General features: G+C 38.4%; 1 protein-coding gene across 10 annotated transcripts in view; it reads right to left on the bottom strand.

Annotated features, from left to right (window-relative positions):
* The window catches only part of ELAVL2 (ELAV like RNA binding protein 2), a 93397-nt gene that overhangs the window by 21023 nt on the left and 50801 nt on the right, over positions 1–21573 (bottom strand). For all 10 annotated transcript variants that reach the window (XM_039567214.1, XM_039567212.1, XM_039567215.1 and 7 more), the window contains one exon: positions 5751–5854. In XM_039567214.1, the coding sequence (XP_039423148.1) occupies positions 5751–5854 (104 nt within the window). The remainder of the gene's footprint in view (positions 1–5750; positions 5855–21573) is intronic.

Genomic DNA, 21573 nt, shown 5'->3' with positions numbered 1-21573 from the left:
AGAGTCTCTGGCAAGCACAACACTTGGCTATCTCTTGCAGTATTCCACAGGCGTATCTAGAAATGCACAAAACACATCCATTGCAACTTACAGTTCACTGGAATATCTTACAACCTTTCTGAAAAAACTATTACTTAATGGATTAAAGACAAAAGAGTCAACATATGACAAAAAACTTGAAAGCTGCTAGCTTAACAGAGGTCTATTTGCCTGAAGACTGCCATAATTTCAAAAGTAAGCACAACCATATTTACAATAATAAAGACCCTCTTATAAAGAAAACAGATATTGGATTTAAAACAAAATAAAATAATTAAAAAAACCCAAACAAACAAACAAAACCCCTCAAAACAATGGACAGATCTCCATGCCTAGCATTTACAGCATTTTGAATCCATGCAGAAAGCCACGAAGTTTTTAGAGGACTTTGCATAGCATGGGGAGGGCAGGGTACAAAAATGCAGCTTCAGTATCAGTAGTAACAAGCGTTTTTTTCTCTGTTTTGTTGGCTTTGTTTGTTTGTTTTTAATTGCATAAGACTTGGCTTTCGAGCAATGGCTGCAGACCTTCACCAACTCTACACAGTATGTCTGGCCCCTTCTAACATCTCCTCTGTGTCAGGAAACCCCTATGCAGCTCAGGAAGGACCTTACTGAACCACTGAAGTTTTCTGGCTGCAAACCTGCTCAGCAACCTCAGGGTGAGCTGCACTGGTCCAAGGATTCTCTCCCTCAGAGAAACAGGGATGGACTCTTGAAAGACACTCTAATGAGCAGCAATATGGCACTTTGGGCTCAAACAGAAAGCAAGCTGTGATTGCTGAAGGTGAGAATAGCACATTTCATGGTTTGGCCTGACACTATGTGTGAATGAACAAACAACCATGTGGTCATAATGTGGTCTACAGGAAGTGACAGCAATATGCATTAAGAACTGAATCCTCCTCTCAGTATTATTCAGCTACATGTAAGACAAGCAGCCAGCTTAAGCTGGTTAAGTAACATTCAAAGTCTGAGGAGATCTGAATTTCAGTGAAGAGAACAAATTTTACCTGGGGGTGAAAAGACGTGTGAATGTGTAGTATTAGAATGAAAATGCTGTCAGAACTTTAACTGTTAATATAGCTAAAAGACTGCAAAATTATAATTTACGTAAGTCCTGTAGAAATTTAAGGAAAAAAACCACCTTTACCTTTTCTTCCAAGAAAAATTGTTCTTCCGTCTGCTAGAGCAGTTCAATTTGACCTTAAGAATACAGTCCTGAGGTAATTAATTACCCTGTCAAGACCACTAAATGCTCTGGCTCTGCTGAGAGATCCTCTCTCATCCTCTGCTGATTGACAACATCAGTAAAACTCACTAGCTTTAAATTAAACCTCCACACAGGATTCCCTTATACTCCTTACTAGATCAATGTTCTTTAATACTAGTGGAGGGGTGGGCAGGAATCAATTAAAAAAAAAATAGGAAGGTAAGGAGGGTTTCTCTCACCTTCACAGCTCACCTCTGGTATTTTAGTAAGCTTTTTACACAACTCATTGCTACCCAGGGATATTACTAATCAAAAAATTACTACAAAGAAGTGACACTACCAAAATTTTTCTCTACAAACATCAGTGGTGAAGACAGGAACAATATAAATCTTTTTTACCTGCTGCACTAAACTCAGAAATCAAACCAGCATGTGCCTTTTTTTTTTTAGTATGTTACTATTTTCCATTAAGTGTCCAAAGCATTTTCAAGATTACTATAATTGGTAAAATTTCTTAAGGGTGCAGCTACTGAACAGTTAAGTTACAGGATAATTCCTTTACAATGAATGTTGTAAATCTAAGTAGTGATTCAAGGCACCAAGTGAAATTGCATTGCATAATGCCAAGTTTTAACAACAATGACTCAAAGAACACTAGTGAGCTTGAAGCACACCCCTCACTTCAAGTCTTCCCTTGCTGTACTGCACTTTTTTGGGCATTTGCAAAGCTGACTGCTTAGTATTCACTCTTCTACTGAAGTCTTATCTAGCTCATCTCATGACACAACTTTTTACAGCAGAGCAGTCAACCAGGTGATGATGGCAAACTAGGACATCTTGTACTTGTAGCCAAAGAATTTTTCAAACTTCATTCCAGCAGGAAGTTGGAAGAATGTTACACATTAAGCCTGTTTTTATTTTTATTACATGCAAAGTTATACAGGAGTGGGAAGAAAACCTACAGATTTAATTCTTCAGATAAAATATTTCTTAAATTTCTATTCCCCTGACAGGTAATAATTACCCATGTAAACATTCCAATAACCCAAAGAACTTCAGAGAAGGAAAATTTTATTAAATCTGACTTTTAAGCAGCTTTTTTTTAGTCCACACTGAGAGATACTCTTATTCAGATAATCTCACAATAAATTACTTGGATTTTTTTTTCTTTTCTTTTTTGGCAGTTTTCTCATAAAAACCCCCTAATCAAGAGGAGGGGAAGCCATGGAGCATTTCTCCTCTCCCAGGCAAAAGCCAAGACAACAAAAACATGCACTCAATTTTATTATCCCTATGTGTAAATCAGTGACCCTCATAACCTGTTTGTTCCTCTGAGTTTTCCACATTTGGGAAGAATTGATCTTTCCAGGACAAACCAAATAAAAAGAAAAGTCATGGAAAAATAAGCAGGTAAGCAGAAAAATCACTCCAGGAACAAAAATCAACATTTTTACTGTCTCTTAAATAGAACAGAGATAAGGAGCTTGTCAGCAGCATTACCTTCCAAAAGAAAAGCCACACAAAATATTTTAGCTTTTATAAGATGCAACTTGTTTTCACACTAAAGTTATATATTTCAACTAAAGTTGCATAATTCAATGAAGCCCAAACCTCACAGGCTACCTGCAGTACACATAAGCCTGTATGCATTGCAAATAAACAATAAATTATGCCACAGAGGGCACTATGTAAGAATGGAGGCATATCATCCAGCTGAGCAGGGCTCACATATCTAACACACCCATAAGTGGCTTCAACATCAGTGTATACACCCACCCTAATGTTTCACTCTTCAGTTAAATCAGAAGACAATACAATTGACACCAGGTTAGACAAGACTGCTATGACTTGATTTGGAGATATACACCTGAAAGTTGGTTAAGATACTTTGCAAAGAATTCAGTAAAGGATTCCATAAAGCATTCCACAGGATCTTTTTTTAAAAGGTAAGAGGTAATAGAATTTTATATTGTTATCAGTATAAAAAAAAACCCAAACCAAACCCTTAAGCTAGCATTTTGCAAATCCACATTTTTCAATGTACTTCACTTCAAGAAAACAGTAAATGGCATGCCCTTAGGGATCAGAAAAATATATCCAATGAAGAGCAGGCTAGCATAGAAGCTGTGGATCAGAGGTATCTGTCACATCCCCGATCCAGAGCATCACACATCAGGGTCAGGACAGTCAGTTCCCTCTGAGTAGGATCACACTCAGTTAAGTCACAATGTGAGGATACATCATGATGTGATGGAATCAACAAAGTTCCTTCCAGTTTTATACACTAATGGGAAGCCAACTTGAACCATCAATCTGGTAAAGTACTAAGCATTCCTACAGAAATCCTAAAAATGTACAGAGAGAACAAATACCTAATTTTTTTCTTTTGAAGCCTAAATATACACTAACACTCCTATTCAGTAATTTTTCATTTGAAGGTATATATAAAAATTTCAGTTACACTCATTTTTTAGCTGAAAGTTAAGAATTAGATTCTGAGTTTGTCAAACAAGTTGGGTTTTTGTTGTTGGTTTTTTTTTTTTTTTGGTTGTTTGAGTTTTTTTGTTTGGTTGGTTTTTTGTTTGCTTTTCTTTTGTTGTTCGCTTGGGGTCTTTTTGGTTTTTTTGTAGTTGACTTAACTCTGGACAAACAGGAACACTGGTCTATAAACAGGAAGTATCCTCTGCTAAGGTCCTGGGACTGAGACCTCATAAGTGACTTCCTCCACCCAAGATGTTGCCTCCAAAGGCAGAAAATACCTCAGACATCAACTTAACCTCTGCTCACCATTGCCTCCTGGCTGATCTGAAGAATATGTAAACTACAAAGTGCTTCACAGTAGGTTGGCCATTTCTACTGCTTCACAGATAAATGTGGTTGGCTGGGACTAGATGGTCCATTTAAGGTCCATTCCAACCCCCAAGATCCTGTGATTCTGTGATCTTGGAAAATCCAGTCACAAAAACTTGGTCTGAAACCCAGTGTCCAAGAAGGAAGAAGAGTAAATAAAGACGAAGAGAGTAAAGCAGTTTTTCCACTCAAGTCATGCACACTAACATGGAAAGGTGCTGCTGAAGTTCAACAGGCCTGCATGTGGGTAGCTGGAGTCAGAATTTTACTTGTAACATTAACAATCAGCATTTAAAGATAATCTCTGTTTAATTAGAGAAAAGTATCTTTACTTTTGCAAAGAGGCTATCGTTTTGGCTTGTGACAACTCCAGAGTTTCAGCTTTGCTTCAGCTAAAGATATCTAATGTACAAATACCTGAAAACAAAGACATAAGGTTTAGTCTCACTGCAAGGGTCATTGGTATATAACCTACGATTCCACTTTTTGGTCCTGGAAAGGCAGGAAAGAAAAAGCATCACGTTGTCACTCATATCTGTCTATTCAATTTTCACCTTTTTTTATTAACCACTTAGCAAGGTGAAAGAGGATTAAAAATTCAAACATGGGGACCATGAAGTAAGTTACCACAATCCCCCAGAAGGGAACATTTTGATTTGGGAGACCTGGCTTGATTTTCTATAACCACCTCCTTTTTTTTGACTATGTAGTTAACAGAGCTTCCAGATTACCACCCTGGACCATACGAGTCATGTTGGCTCAATCCAAGGCATTACATGCAAAACAATACTACTGGAACACAAACAGATTCCCTTTCTCACCACCACCCAAAAGACAGCATCAAAAGTCCTGGAGCACAAAATTACTTTACTCAGTTTTCCCCCAAAGTAGAAAATGAGAGAGACTGAACAAGAAGTCTGCCAGAAACACAGAGGGAGCTTCCAGCAGCAAAGCTATCTGTCCATGTCTTTCATCCATTGTACTTGTGTGCCATGAGTCACCATTTGTTACAAAGCAGTATTTAAGTTTCAAACAGCGTAATCCACTTTATTAAATTTTATGAATCCAGAACAGGTAAGGCACTTTGGCCAAAATTACTGACACCTTATTTTTGTCTCAGTTGTCTTTCAGTGGTTCTGCACTGCTTTTTAAGTACAAACCTTTTCAGAGGTGAACTTTATTTCATGGCTCAAACATGCTCCTAGTTGGAAGGCAGCTGCCATCCAAGTGATCAGCTAGCAAACCCTGTTGTTAATAAGGAAGAACGGGCTGGTTGGAACCTATACTGCCTTTAGGCCTACAAGACAACTAGCAACATAAAACCTGAAGTACTAATAAGGAAGTTACATCATTTTTGAGAAAATGAGGAAGCACATGGTATTCAAACATGCAATACTGCATTTCTTCAACTAAAGCATTAAACAATTCTCAGTTAAAACAAGTACATCTAAAGTGTTAAGTGGGTTAAGAAAATGAAGTTTTCTACACTCTCTATACTTAATCTAACTCTAAATCTAAACAGACTACAAAAGACCATTTGATACATGAAATCCTAGTTATTAGCAGAATGCTTGTTACACTTGTAAAGGTAAAACAAATCAGGAAGTCAAAACAGTTCAGTTCCTTGAAATTATTTTAACACTACATACTTTTATAGTCTTAGTTTGAAGTCTCAATCCATTCAGGGTATTGATAGCTTTTTCAGCATCCTTGGGATCAGCGTAGTTCACAAAGCCGTAACCCAAGCTCTGTCCTGATTAAAAAGACAAATAAAGTCATCATTAGTACTGCAGTGCCACACAATGGATAGCTAACTATTTAAAACCTACAGACACACACTGAGCAAACATTGCTTATACTGAAGAACAGTACCCACTCCAAACAACAAAAATTGCAAAAGGTCACAACATCCAATTTTTCCACTAGCAGTAGTAGATTTCAGGTAGCTTCATCTGTTCTTGTGTTCAACACAGAAATTGCTACGTTCAGTTTAATGCAAGACCTAAAAACTGATCAGCAAAAGAGGTTCAGAAGTATATTATGATCTTTTAGACACTAGAGGATGTGCAGAAGCATCAAGTTTAAGGTGACATCAGGAATCCACTCTTAAACTTTTTTATTGAACATAAATAGTATAGTGACAAAATTCGGGACTAGTGCTGGAAAACGAAGTGCATTTGAAACTCACTCAATTTCAGAATTTGAACCTAATTAGAAACCAAAAAAATTTACAAATGTTATTCCTGCACTACATACAGCCTTCTTAGTAACAAGGAGTTTAAAGGCTCATTTTATTCCAATATTTAAAACAACAGGTACAAGTATCTGATCAAGAGTTAAATATCAGCTGAAGATGCAGTATTATTTTCAGGTTTATTTAGTGTTGGAAATTCAGAAGACAGATTAACATAAAGCATTTTTAATTAGTTCTTATCTCTGAACAACACCCCCCTTCTAACTATTAATTCTGCCTTAGCACTTGATTTTAGCAGTAGTCATCTTTTGACAACTTCAAAACCTATAGTATATTATCCCTAACTAGCATACTACTTTAGAAGTACTTTTAGTGCATAAGAAAGCAAATAGGTGTAAAATTTTAATGCAGTGAAAGGATACACTTAGCAAGAATACATCTGACATCCTTTATTAGTATAAATCTTTCCAGAAACATTCCCATATTCTGGTTTTTTGTTTCTTTTTTTTTTGTTTTGTGTTTTTGTTTGTTTGTTTGGGGTTTTTTGGGTTTTTTTTAAGACACCAAAACAAGGAAAAAAAATTGTCAACAGGCCACAGGGAAGCATCTGACATATCTAATTCACAAAATGCTAGTTAGAATGATTAGCTTGGATACACAACAATATAAAAGGATAAACAACATTACATAAAGCACAAATGGCAAATTCATTTATTGCCCAAAAAAGATATAACAGAACTCAAGCTGTATCAAGTTCTTGTATGGTATGTACACAGTATGCATTTAACGGCATGTAATACAAAAAAACAACAGGAATTTTTGCACTTAGTTAATGACGAGAGGGTTTACTTACAAGCCCATCACCCCTGGCATTTATAATTTTGCACCAATTATGCCTCCTATGGCACCAAAGGTGAGAGGACACCACTACCACCCCACCCCCCAAAGCTACTTCCACTCTCTCCCATCTCCTCCTCAAAACACCACAGGCAAACACAAATTGCCTAGATGGAGCCATGAGCAGGTTAATTATATATAATTAATACATGCATTAACAGAGAATCCAAACCCCAATGGGATAGAAGACTGAGCACCTGCCCTAGAGAACCCTGCCCTGAGCAGAGGTTAGACTCCATGTTCTTCATGCCTTCAACCTCAGCAGTTTGTCACATTTCTGTAACAAACCATAGGGAAACATCCAAAAGCATTTCTGTACTCATTTACAGCTCTACCTAGATATTGCTAAGTTTCTAATCCTAGAAGCCTTTTTCCTTATTAGTTTGATTACAGTAGAGCAATTTCTATACCTGTCACCTCCATCACTCCCACTGTCTGGAGAAACTCTTCCCAACAACATCTCCAAAAAAGAGGAGGCTCTCTTTGTGCATGACTGATTTCAGTGTTATCTCCCAATACAGAAACGCTGATTTCAGGTGTTTGTTATTAATCTCCTGAGGAACCCTTTTAAATGACAACCTTTAAAGATGTTAAAAGTCTCAACAAGAAAGCTATTTCATACAGGATGTTCCCAATACAATACTCACTCTTTCCAGATTGAAGAGAAAAAGAAATTATGTAAATAAATTACTTCTCCTATGCTTCTCTGTTGATGTGATCCACTTTTCATACTAAAAACACCCAGACTGCTGCAGACAAAGAGCTTACCCAGCTGTTATAAAGGATTCAATTCATGACCATTCTTCTGGAGACACTCTATTAGTTAAACTTGATAAATATTAGGACGCTAGCCTAGGAAGGTGCACCAAAAGGCCTGGTAATTTACTCAGGACAAGTCTGAAATAATTTGTGCAATTTTATTCTATGATTTTACAATTAAAAAAAAGCTTTCACCATGAGAGTGGTGGAACACTGAAACAGGCAACCAGAGGGGTTGTGATGTTTCCATTCCTAGAGATACTCAAGAGTCTGACTGGTCCTGAGCAACCTGCTGCAGAAGAATCTGCTTGAGAAACAGGAATGACTAGATATCTCCAGAAGTCCTTTTCACCCTTAGTGAATGTATGAATGAGATTCTATTTACTTCTGTTTTATTTAGGTTATCATCTAAAATTCAAAAGCGTTCTCTAAAGTCCTTATTTATTTAGAAAGATTAAGAAAACGCAGAACTTCTTAGACATTAAAATTATGCTTGAAGATTAGTGGTTTAATTACACATTATCAATAACTGAGAGTCAAAAATCACCTTCTTCACAGCACGCAAGAAAGATAAATGTTGACTTTGAACAAGCAATGCAAATAATTGTAAATTGAACCTGATTTCTGAAATCGGATGTTTGAGGAACCACTCTTAAATCTTCCTGCTTATATTAACCGCTTGTTAAGAGGTTTGTCAGTTCATACACAGATGGCCGAGTTCCAGAAAATTCAGACAGGCATGTAATAAAATGCAGTAGAAGCAGCTACTTCAAACACGCCATCAGTATGTCAACTATTCCAAGCTATGTCTGACAGGTGGTGGGAAAGTACCAAGCAGGTTACAAGGAAGAACTGAGTTTCTAAGTTCCACGTAAAAAACAACTTCAGTCTAAAATTCAAGTATCACTATGGCTATACAAGCCAGAGAGAAGTCTCACCCTACTGTGGATTTCAGACACAGAGACCACCACACCCATTGTGCACAAATTTTACTCAAATAAAATTAGAGGCAACTGGCTAGGATAACTCAAACCAGTTCTCCTTTTGTGAAGCTTTTCCTCATTCTTCATTGTCTGAACATTTGCTTTCAAGACAAAACAAGGAGAAGCTAGACTTAAACCAAATCAGCCACCACTTAGGCTATCCAAGATGAACTTCATTATTTAATAAATATAATGACTAGTTTGTATTGCCAGAGGGACTGACCTAAACAATGACAGAACTGGACTCTTCCATCTTTGCCTCTTCTACAACAAACGCCACTTGCCAAGAGAGCAATGTCCTGCAGAACACACATTTGTCCCTTAGTACCATACTTAAAAATAGATTATGTATTTGAGTACACAAAAAGGTGATGGAAGAAAGAAAGTAAATCTATAGCTATCCACAAGTTAAAAAATCTCCAGATTTAACTGTGTATCAAAAAGCTGCTTAGTCTCCTACTACTTTAAGACAGGGTCAGCTCCAGTCCACTCTTGCCTCAGCTTTGTGTTTCCAATTTGTGCTTAATGACATTGTCTGAAAAAACTCTTACACCTCTCCAGGTTAGCTGTCCTGGTGCTCTGTCTGATATTATGTGTTTATCCAGTTGAATATCCAGTTTTGCTTTTTGAGGTTCTTCAAAATTGAGGCCTACTCTGCCCTCAACACAGACAAGACACTGTGTCTTCAGCTCTCTATCTCAAAACCCAGATCTACAAGTAGTATTAAATTTAGCTTGTCCTAAATAAAGGAGTGTCAAGAATTTCTTATTTAACTATAAGCTGAGCCTCATCTCCTGGATAGTTCTTGTGGCTACTTCTCAAACCTGTTTAAAGTTGTTTCTGTAAATCTCCTTCTAGATTTTATGCTTTAGACACTATGACTATTATAGAACATGGTGCAGAAAAACCCCAACAGTTAGTTAAATGATTGGTAAAAGAAAAAGTCACCTGAAGTAGGAAAAGTAAAATTGATGAAATTATCTGGAAGGAATGAGGAAATAGACGGGGGGAAAAGCAGTTTGACTTGAATTTTTCTTCAAAAAAATCTGAAAAACCAAAAGCCACATAGTAGAAGTAGTGCATCTCACAAGCCTGTAAAACAGCAATGGAGTTAGAATAAAAGCTATGATTTGCAAGTTCGCATTGGAAGTTCACAATTATTAATTACATTTTGTGTTTCATGTAACTGACACTAGTCACAAAGTCAAATTCAACCACAAGTAGCAAAAAGTCTTTTCAGTTAGGCATCTCTTTGAACCTAGACATGCTATATCCACTATTAGTGACTGACAGATGTTCAGCCTCTATGGCCTACAGTTGCAGAAAGCACTATGCTACTTAGTTTAATAGGGGAAACTGTTCAATTTTTATTTCACATTTTTAAGCTTCATAAATATGACTTGATTGCTCACGTATGATGATCCAAATTAAACAGTAATTTATTAGATAGTGCCAAGTTGCTTTTTGGCACTACAGTCAATATATGGAATGGATTTTGAGAGGGGAAGGGCAAAAAGTAATTGCAAACAATTTAATTCTAATCAGTCTTTGAAAAGACTGCACAAGAGTCTGACTGGAGATCCAAGTGTACACTAGAAAAGCATAAATGAAATAATTTACCATTAAAAAACAAGTAATGAACACACTGATTCAGTATTTAGGAAAGGAAAGCAGACCGACTCCATAGGCACTCATCACCTGAAGATCAAAGAAGTTTCAAGTTGAAAAAGAAATAAGTAAGTAGGAAGTCATAGCTATGGTCACAATGCTCCTGCATTTACTAATGTGCCTTGAAAGATGCCATTTTTTTTTAGCTTTAAAAATACACAGGCTAATTCACAGTACTTATCAGAGAAGAACCACAAATAAACTAGTTGCACGCTACGCAAGCTGTTTCGTGTTTCCTATAAACTATAAATAAATAATTCATTCAGCTATAAAAGCCTGAAGAAAATCCTGTGCTATCCAATATTCAGAACAAATAGATGCTATCCGCAGAGCAAGGAGGTCATGTAAAGTAGATGTGATAGAGGTGGCACTTACCCATTTTTAATGTTTTGCTTTTAAAAGTAGCAGCAACATTCCTTAAAGCAGGATGGAGGCCTCTCAGAAAGCTAAAGAATTATATCTGGCCAGGAATGTCAAGGCGAACAAGAAAAGCATCTACATAGGTACCTTGGTGAAAGAAAAGGTTAGGGAAAATGTGGGCCCTCCCTGCCACAGAAAGATGACCTGGTTTCCAGGGATATAGAAAAGTCTGAGGGGTACTGAACAACTTTTTTTCCCCACAGTCTTCACCAGCAGGTGCTCCAGCCACACTTCCCAAGTCGTAGAAGGCGAAGACAGGGACTGGGACAATGAAGAACCACCTACAGTACAAAAGCATCAGGTTTGAAATCATCTAAGGAACCTGAAGGTGTGCACAAGTCCATAGGCCCTGGTGAGATACATCCATGGGTTCCTAAGGGAACCAGCAGAGGAAATGGCCAAACCACTATCCATCATACTTGAGAAGCTGCGGCAGTCTGATGGAAGTTCCCACTGACTGGAAAAGTGGAAACATAACCTCCATTTTCAAAAAGCAAAATAAAGATTAAAAAAGTAGGGGAACTATAGGCTTGTCAGTCTCACCTCTGTGTGTGAGATCACGAAGCAGATCCTCCTGGAAATTATGGAAAGGCACATGGAAAGCAGAGAGGTGACGACAGCCACCATAGTTTCACTAAGGGCAAATTGTACCAGACAAATTTGGTGGCCTTCTACAATAGGGTTGAAGTGATAGTGGATGAGGGAAGAGTGACTGATGCCATCTACCTGGAGTTGAACAAAGCATTTGATACTCTCCCACACAATGTTCTTGTCTGTAAGCTGGAGAAACATGGATTCGATGGTGGCTAAGGAATTTGGCTGGATGTTCACACTCAAGAGTTGTATTCAACGGCTCAACGTCCAAGTGGACACCAAGTACAAGTGGCAAGTAGTGTTCCTATGGGGTCAGCATTGGGACTGGCACTGTTACACTCTGTCACCAACATGGACAATGGGATCAAGGACACCCTCAGCAAGTTTGCTGACAACACTGAGCTGCGTGGTATCATCAATACGATTGAGGGAAGGGATGCCATCCAGAGGGATCTGGACAGCTTGAAAGGTGCATGCATCTGTGAGAACTCATGGAGTTCAACAAGGCCAAGTGCAAGGTCCTGCACCTGGGTCGGGGCAATCCCAAGGACAAACACAGGGTGGGCCAAGAATGGAGTACATACAGGCCTGCGAGAAGGATTTGGGGGTGCTGGTGGATGAGAGGCTGCACATGACCCAGCCATGAGCACCCACAGCCCAGAGAGCCAAACATGTCCTGGGCTGCATCCAAAGCAGTCTGGCCAGCAGGGTGAGGGGTGAGATTCTGCAGCACCTCTCCTCTGAGGACTGCCTAAAAAAACTGGTTTTGTTCTGCCTGGAGAAGAGAAGGCTCCCAGGAGACCGCATAGCACCTTCCAGTACCTAAAAGGAGCCTAAAAAAGAGCTGGAAAGTGACATTTTACAAGGGCACATAGTGATAGGAAAAGGGGGAATGGCTTTAAACTGGAAAAGGGCAGGTTTAGATCAGGTATAAGGAAGAAATTCTTTACTCTGAGTGTGATTAGATACTGGAACAGGTTGCCCAGAGAATTTGTGGATGCCCCATCCCTAGAGAAGTTCAAGGCCAGTCTTGATGGGGCTTTGAATAACCTGTTCTAGGGAAAAGTGTCCCTGTCTGAGGAAGGAGGGTTAGAACTAGATGATCTTTTAAGTTCCCTTACAATACAAATTATTTTATGTTTCTAAGAGTTCAGCTATCGAACTATCATTTTGCATGGAAGTGTTCAATAACTATACATTAAAAGCCTTGAAAGGTAGATGAATATGACTTTTAACCTGGCAGTAGTTAAATAAGCTGTTTCAAGAGAGGTCAAGTCCCTCACAAATGCACAGTGAACTTAAATGCTGCCTTTTCAGTAGTCCTGCAACATTTTATAGCTCCTGAGAAGAATGGATATTGCTTTCTGCCTAACACCATGATTAGACAGCAGCTGATTAATATTGTGGTTTTATTTCATGACTGACTAAAGCATCTTTGTATTCTACTAGGTCTTCTCTGAATGTTTTCTGGGCAGAAATTTGCACAGGTTTGACCCTAGAAATTTCTGGCCTATATAAAGCCTGGTCCTGATGTCTCCTGCTGTCCAGCTATCTACTAAACCTGTATTTCCATATTTCCCTCTCTACATAGCTGCTGCTAAAGATAATTTTCCTACATGCATGACTGAGAAGCTTGCCCTCCCTGACAGAATCTAGAGCCAGTACTGTAAAACTACTTCTTCACTTGAGCACACAGCTGGTATCTTTTTTTTCCCCCTCAACCTGCTCCACTAGTATACAACGGTATTATTACCAGATGACTAGCAGGTGCTGAAAGGACAGCAACTTCAGTACTAGACAAGTTTCCACTGCTGCATTTCTTCCCGCAGTCAACCACTTTCAACACACACTTTCTACTCACATGAACAAGAGCAGCCTTTTGACAATGCAGCACAACGCTTTTGAAAGCCTGGGACACCCACCACACGAGGGAGTCCTTGGCTGCTGTTTCCCATCAGAGCTATGGAATACCCAGTGCAAGGGCTGAGCAAGCTAACTTTTGGAAGCAATTGTTAATTACATTAGTAGAGTACCCAGATAATCCTGCATCTTGTCTGTAATTCTTAAACATTCCTGCAATGTCTGAAGGTCAAACAAAATAGATAATTAACAGTATCAAAGAGCAAATGGAAAGGAAGTAACACAACAGACAGAGTCAAGACGAAGTCTACAATCAGTTGAGCCCTCAAAACCTTTTCAGAATGTACTAATCAAGGAAGAGTGAATGAGTTCTATGAAATGTACTGGTTCATTTTAAGGAGCAAGAAGAGCTGTTGTGTCAAAGTTCTCATTAACAGGTAAAAGTAATGTAAGAAAAGCAGCCCCACTAATTGAATCCTATCAATGCTAAATCTTGGAAGAAAAAACCCAAAACTGTCATAAATGACCCTCCTTACAGACATGTCAAACAAAAAGAAAAAACAAAACAAAAAACCCCGTAACATTTACACCTGACTAATAATAGATCTTAAAATTAATACACACCACTAAGGTATAAAACTAGTTTCATGGTCTAATACAAAAGCTAAGCACAGACTAATCATACTCTGGCAAATTAGAAGTCCAAACAGCAAATAACACATTCAGGCATTTACAGAGGACAACCAAAAATGATTGATAAGCATACATTTAAAAAATGGGATTTTTCTAAAGTAGACACTGAATTCACCATATCATTTCAGACATATAGGCTATTTCATCTTCTGCAAAAAAGATCTTTTTGCGAAAGACTAAGTTATAGGAATATAACCAGTATTACAGAAGAAATGGTAAAAAAACCTACCTTGAAAAAAACCACTCAAATGGGACACACTATTTGCATCAATATTACAGTGAGGTTAATAAAGTCTAGGAACTTTAAGTCATTGTCTACAAGTCTACAGAAACAGAACTCCTAAGAATTCCAGAAGATTGAGGACCTTATTTCTTTTTATAACTTAACTTCATATGCTGCCTTCAGTGCTAGTTCCTTCAAAATGTCTCATCCAGACCTTGACTGAAAGAGAATAGTCCATTTTTTAGTGAATAGTAATGTATTTTCTACTTCCAGTCACGTAAATGTTCATTTTACAAACACTGTTTTCAATAAACTAAACTTTGTTTAAAGCCGTAAATGTCTGTCTCTATGTATCAAGTTAATTGGCAAAGATCCGTTAAGCCACTGTAAGAATCAGTCAGCTTCATATTTTTGTAATCAGGACCAAGTCAAGTTCACAGCAAACTGACATTAGGTTTTACTCTGCCCTTCATCATTCCAGAAGATGTACACACTGGTGGAAGAACGCTCTTATAAGAAACATCCATTACAACATAAGAAGACCATACATAAAGCTCTCAATAGAATTCATCTCATGGACTCATACAATTTTTTGCAAGTCTCCAAAAATTTCAGAGGGAAGACGTGTTCCATGACCAGTACACAAAAGCAGAAGTGGCGCTACAGAAAACCCACAGGATTATGTTAAGATCAACTTACAAGCTGCAAGCAGTAGTCTGTGTTGTCCAGAAAGCAAGCCAGTATGGCCACAGAAAAGATAACAGTACTTCTAGACTCCAGCCCAACTTCAGAAACATAAGAAGTTTAACAAAGTTTCAGATATAGGAGTAAGAAACATTCAACCCTTTTGTCTGTGTGAATTTGCAATTTAAGACATTGGAATGCTCTGCAATATGCTAGTGATCCTGCAGAGCAACAACCCCACAAAGGACTTGTGGGCCAAGGTAAGATATAATTCAGCTGGTACCAGCTCTTTTACAAAAAAGTTACTGCATCTTTGTAAGTCACTACTGTCATCTGTGATTAATGCCACGGAGACTGCCACAGTATTATCTTGACAGCAAATAAGGCTAGGAGCACACTCTCAGACATACAACTCAAATAGTTAAGTGTAGAACTGTATCTGGCTGTGGTTTAATAAGAAGGACTAAATGAATAAGTAGAGAATACCATCAGTGTTACCTCCTTTCCATTTACTCTTAACATAAATTACTCTCCAAGATTCAAACTACTTTTTAGTTTGTGTTAAGGCTTGAACTGCATTTTAAAAGCAGCTTAGCAAAATGAGGGAACCTGCATAAGTCATTGAGCCATGCCCAATTTAACTGCAGTTTGCTTATAGTTCCAGTAGATGGATTCTATTAAGTGAACGCACAACTCACACATCACTGAGCAGACAAGGCTGGGCAGCTTGCAAGAAAACACCTGTAACTGTGATCACTTCTAGATTTCAATGTTTGATGTTTCAATGCCTTTCTCACAAACCATTTCTTAGTTATCGCTCTAAATCTGGAATAATGAAAGTTGAAGAATGAATGAAAAGGATCAAACACTGACCAAAGTATCTGACAGTATATCCTGCCATACATTAAGTAGATTATGTCTAATCTTAGCCAGGTTCAACTCTTTATTAATTTGGTGACATCCTCCTGCCTTACAGCTTATGGTTCTTTACGTGTTAGGAACAGCATCAACCGCTGCTCATGAGCTGCTTCCTCAATAGAAGCTTGTTGTTGCTGGATACAAAAACGATGGTGCAGCTCTGGTTCTTCCCTGCAGCAAGTGGAGAAAGCCAGTGGTAGGGGGTACCATGAATGCTAAGCATTATATGAACCCGATAAAAGATGTTAAGCAAGCCAGAAGAGACATCAACTGAAAGCTACTAACAGAGATACACCATGTCCAAATAGGAAATCTGAACCCCAGAAACCATGGTTGAAAGCAGGGACTGCATGGAAAGGTACATGCTGTTGCACAAGCAAAAGAAACAGCAAACGCTTATGGACACTAGAGGAGGAGGAACACTGAGAATCTTGCCCTTTACTGCCTTGTGTTCAAACATAACAAGCGACAGCCACAAATTACTTGAAATAATGAAGACTGCACTAGACACCCAGGCTTTCTTACAAACTAGCTTGTCATATTACAAGGAGAAGCTCCTTACCACTCCAAAGTGAAAGAACACCGTACAATTTGCCAAACCAACTTACTTTTTGAAAGCTAGCTTTACTCATTAATTTTTACTGTTATTAGTAGTAACATGTTCTAGACACCTCAGTTTTTTCTTTTGCAGTCAATTTGTTCCTTGTCAGGAATACAGCTAGCAGTTTTAAATATTCTGCCTTATTGTACCCACCTAGTCACCTTGAACAAGCAAGTGGATGTAGAGCACTTTTTTCTACTGCTGCGGTGTTTCAAAACCCGCGGTAATGTGCTCACCCAAGCAAAAAAACTGGAATGACACTGTTGTGGTTTAAATCCAGCTGGCAGCTAAGAACACAGCCACAACTAAAAACACTCCCCCTCACATCCTGGTTTAAAAGAGGAGGAGAATTAAAATCTTGCCAGTGAAGACCAGCTTAGCAATTAAAACAAAGTAAAATGTAATACTACTAATAAAAGGAAATAAAAAAGGAGAGAAGCCCCAAGAAAAACAAGGGATAGACAATAAAACTGCTCACCATCTGCTGGCTCATAGCAAATCCTACCCTCTATCCCAGGTTCAAGTCCTCTGACCTGGCTATGCTCCCACACCTGCTCGCTGGCAGAGCATGAAACACTGGACAGTCCTTGACTCAGGGTAAGCACTGCTCAGCAACAGCCAAACCATCAGTGTGTTATCAACATTGTTTTCATACTGATTCCAAAACACAGCACTGTACCTGCTGCTGAGAATAAAGGAACTCTTATTCCCAGCCAAAACCAGGATACACCTGAACATAAATTCATACCCCAAACTTCCCAGAAACACATACTACTTTGTAATGGTTGTTTTGATTTGGTTTTTGTCCAGGTTTTATCTGCTACTTATTCTTAGAGTTTTGAAAGATATCTGGAAATGTACCATGATCCTAAGTTTGAAAAATATTTCCCTGCTCCAGAGAACTTTTTTCATAAGGTTAACTTCCAATGTTGCTTTAAATCAGATGGTTTTGTCTGGGTTTTTTTTCTGGTCTTTACTGATGAATAAAAAAATGTAAAATAATGATAAATTGTCTTCAAAACGTAATTTCTTTCCCCAGCCTAAGTCTTAGCTGTCAACTCAAAAAATATGTGCTTGAAAGTATGTCCAAGGGGAACATCCTTTTTTCAGTTTTAACAGCTGTAATTAACAAACAAGAACAACTACTAATCTGCAATACTGAGTAGCTGGGAGAAAGCCATTTCTCTTGCAGTTGGTAAATGCACATAGGAAAAAATTATGCTGAGAAAAGCTGACGTTTTCATTATTTGAAACTGAAGTATGTCTCCACAAACAATTAATTCTTACATGAACACAGCAAAATTCTTCCGTAAGTAAGCCTGGCTTTTTTAGTTTAGAAGGTGGTGGGGAGGAGTGGGGAAGTGAAATAATCAATGCATCCTACTCTAGATGCAAGGCTTCATAACCATTATGCAGCATTATTAGGCTCCAAGTGCATTTCAGAAAGAGCTTTGGCTTAACATGCACAAAGTCACAGCTACCAGAAAGACTACAAAAAAACCAGCCACTCTTATCTTCAATAGATCCAGAAACTCAGAAGACAGGAAAGAATTCAGATTAAAAATCCTCTTCTGTTTTAGTAAATGGTACTAAATGCTTCAAATAAGCAAAGGAAAAACCAAAGTAATTTCAACAGCTGGTCAATAGTGTAGAAATCCTGAAGATAATGTGGCTGTGTCCTTGATAACTGCAGGAATTAGTAGATTTACAAAAAAAAAATTAAAGGAATCCTAAAATGAAATGCAGGATCTGAGCCCTCTCAGTTATTTGCTCTTTACTGTGGATTAAAGTATAAGGTCACTAAAACCACAGGCTTGCATACTTTTATTCTCTAGCATTCTACAGCTTTCTATCTACTTGCACTCTGACTTGATGTACTCCAAGAAGATAAAATTCCATAAAGTAGTATAATAAGCCCTTTTCTGGAGTTGTACACAGAAAACCACAATGACAGTCTGGCAAATTTTCACAGTAAGAGCTGCCAGATGAAGTACCGTGATAGAAGAAAATAAAATGTAGATATATATATATTTTACAGAAAATAAACACATGCAGCTAGAAAGTTCCTTGCACATCTTTTTAAGGTCTTGCTTCTATAACACAATATACTAGCTGCTTCAATACATAACGGACCAGCCATTAACCTGTTAGAGGCATCTGCAGTTTGAAGTCTTGTTACTCAGCTTGTGGAGGCTGAGATAAAGGATCTACTTTCTCTAGGGACATCCAGGTCCTTATAATCCACACAACATCCTTGGAGTGAAAGCTTCAGGGTGTGCAGGTCAGTTACATCACTACCCAAACTGAGGCAGACACTACTGAAACATACCTTTGTTATAAATATTTTGCTCTAATCTCACAGCACAGTTACCCTGAGGGGCAGTTACACTGTAAGAACTTCAAGTAACAAAAGGTCTCTCTTGCACACTAGCTCCCACTAAAATCCACACTTATTCAAGCAGCTGGCCTAGGATCACTAAATTGTAACAGCAACATATACCTACATACATATATGAAAGAGCAAACAGTGGTGAGATACACCAACTTGGCAGCCTGGGACTCCCAATGTAGAAGCAAACACCACTACCTTAGCTAAAAGCACAGAAAATAGTCCACATCACTACAGGACCAATGCCAGTTTGCAAACCCCAATGCTTCCACAGGCTTCTTTTAAGTTATGGCAGTCACTGACAGAAGTGAACAGTAATCTGCAGAGAAGTGCAAGATAATGTATATTGCATTAATCTCCAACAAAAAGCAGAGTGTTTGCTGAAAAGCAGAGTGATCCAGTGATGTTTTAATTCACTACATTCAGAAAGGTCCCTAATCTTATTTAGTCATATAAAAAGAGTTAAATGTTTAAAACATCAAGGCCTTGCTTATGCTGTATATTGAGATCAACTCATTAATTCAGGCTAATATATGGATGAATAATCATTTTAAAAATAGCTTGTTTCCACAAAGCTGGAAGTGTGAAGAGTGAATCCCTGGCAGGTTTAGTCCAACAAGTCTTTTCTACCTTTTTTACTTGTAAAAACAAAGCCTATGAACTTCTGAAAAGTCAAAACAGTGTTGTGCCTGCATAACAATGAAAATCATATGGAAGTACAAAGACAATTAAGTGCTATCTAGAGTAATACAAGGGGAAACAATTTCCTTCATCCTCACCTGTTTACATCACTCATTTCCAGGAGACATGCAAAGTTCAATAAATTACACAGTTTACTCTGAAAAGGCACAGTAAATGCTGCTAAATCCTTTTTAGTAATATTAAATAGCAATCAGAAGTATAAACCACAGAATGGTCTGGGTTGGAAGGGATCTTAAAGACCATTTAATTCCAACCCCTTAATGGATTTAAGATGTTTAGTTGTGCTCTGGATCCACACATAAGGCTTCTTTGAAACTTAACTCTTTCAGGATTACCCTTGCAGTCCAAACAGGATGGTTCTTCAAGCACCCAGGCTAGCTAAGTAAGCCAGTACTCTGCTGCTGCACTTTTCTCCAACAGGCACACAAAGTTCAAAATCACTTTATTAACTTTGTGCTGCAACTCACCAAGTCCCCAGGCCACACCAGAGACTGCATTTTAAAACATGAACTTGAAAATTAAAAAGATGATTTTAAGATCAACCCTCCCTGTCCCCAAAAGATCTGTCCTTCAAGGTCTTGAGCAAGGTGCTCCAGAGAGCAGTCAGTCACCACACATAAATATATACAAATTAATATAAATAGAAATTTGCCTTCAATCCCATTTGGTTTCTACTCGTGATTTCACACTTTAGTCAAGTTTTGCATAACGCATTCTGCTGGCAAGGCACAGTTTTCCAGGCAGCACCTTTTGTCCACATCCCTGCCCTAATCAGAAATTGTAAGGCTGATGAACTCACTCGTCTCAGCACACCACTCAGCAGCAGCTAGCAAGTAACCCTGCATATCACAAACTCAGCATACCATAAAAGCACAGGCAGCTTCCTTTAGCTGCCAAATTACTCTACCCTCCCAGCCAAGCGCACAGAACCCTACAAAAACATCTGATACATTAGAGTGATATAGGACTGCAAACAGCAAACACATTGGGAGTAAAGACTGAGAAGGAAAAAGAGCTGGGGAGTTTCACAAAAGTAGGAAACTGCTCCTGAAACATGACAAAGTTGTTGTACTCTGTTCATTCATGTGGTCCTCTCTGTATCAGGCACTTGTACTATATGAGCAAATACCTGGAATTCCAGCTACTCATTGCCCTACTATGGTCAAATTTTTCTTTTTTTTTTGTCATGGGAATACTTAAAACTTTCTACACTGTAAATAAAGTAACTTTGAACACTAAGCCACTCCACCAATATGCCACACTGTCTTCCTCTGGGACATAAAAAGGAAAATGACCCACCTACCTGGCCCCCTACCTTATCTTCAAGGAAGCAAGAAGCCCCAGATTAAGAGCCTCAGATTAAGGCACGATCATATTTTTTTCCCCACCTTCCTGTAAGGTTTAGATGCCCTAAAATTAAAAATTCCATTAAGGGAAGTGAAAGATTTATTAGAGTTGAAGAGAAAGCTAACACTGCTCAGAGCAACAGTGACAAGAGACTTGAAAGAAACTGGCAGTCCAGCCTCAACTGAGATCACTTTCAAAGTCAGGAGTTTTAGATGTGCAGTAGCACTGACAAGGCATAAGGTTTCCAACGGCTCTGCCCTTGCCAGACACTAACATTCACAATGTTATGATAGAAAGAGAGAACACTACAGAGGTTAACAAGTGTCACATGTTCTAGATTCAAGCAGCCAGTCAGATAACACACTTTGTATTGCTTCCACTGAGGACATAAATAGGTTTCCCTTGATTACCAGAAGATTGCTGAACAAGTCACAGCAAGCATAAAAGCCATCTCTAAGAAATCAGGGTTTCAGCTGTGCTCTGTTGAAACAGGGCACTCACCCCTCAGAAGAGAAAATCCTTCTCCAAGTCACAGCCTCA

This window comes from Corvus cornix, chromosome Z (genome assembly GCF_000738735.6).
Source record: "Corvus cornix cornix isolate S_Up_H32 chromosome Z, ASM73873v5, whole genome shotgun sequence".
NCBI lineage: Eukaryota > Metazoa > Chordata > Aves > Passeriformes > Corvidae > Corvus > Corvus cornix.
The sequence above is the reverse complement of the archived record's forward strand: the minus strand, read 5'-3'. Positions and strand labels throughout refer to the sequence as shown.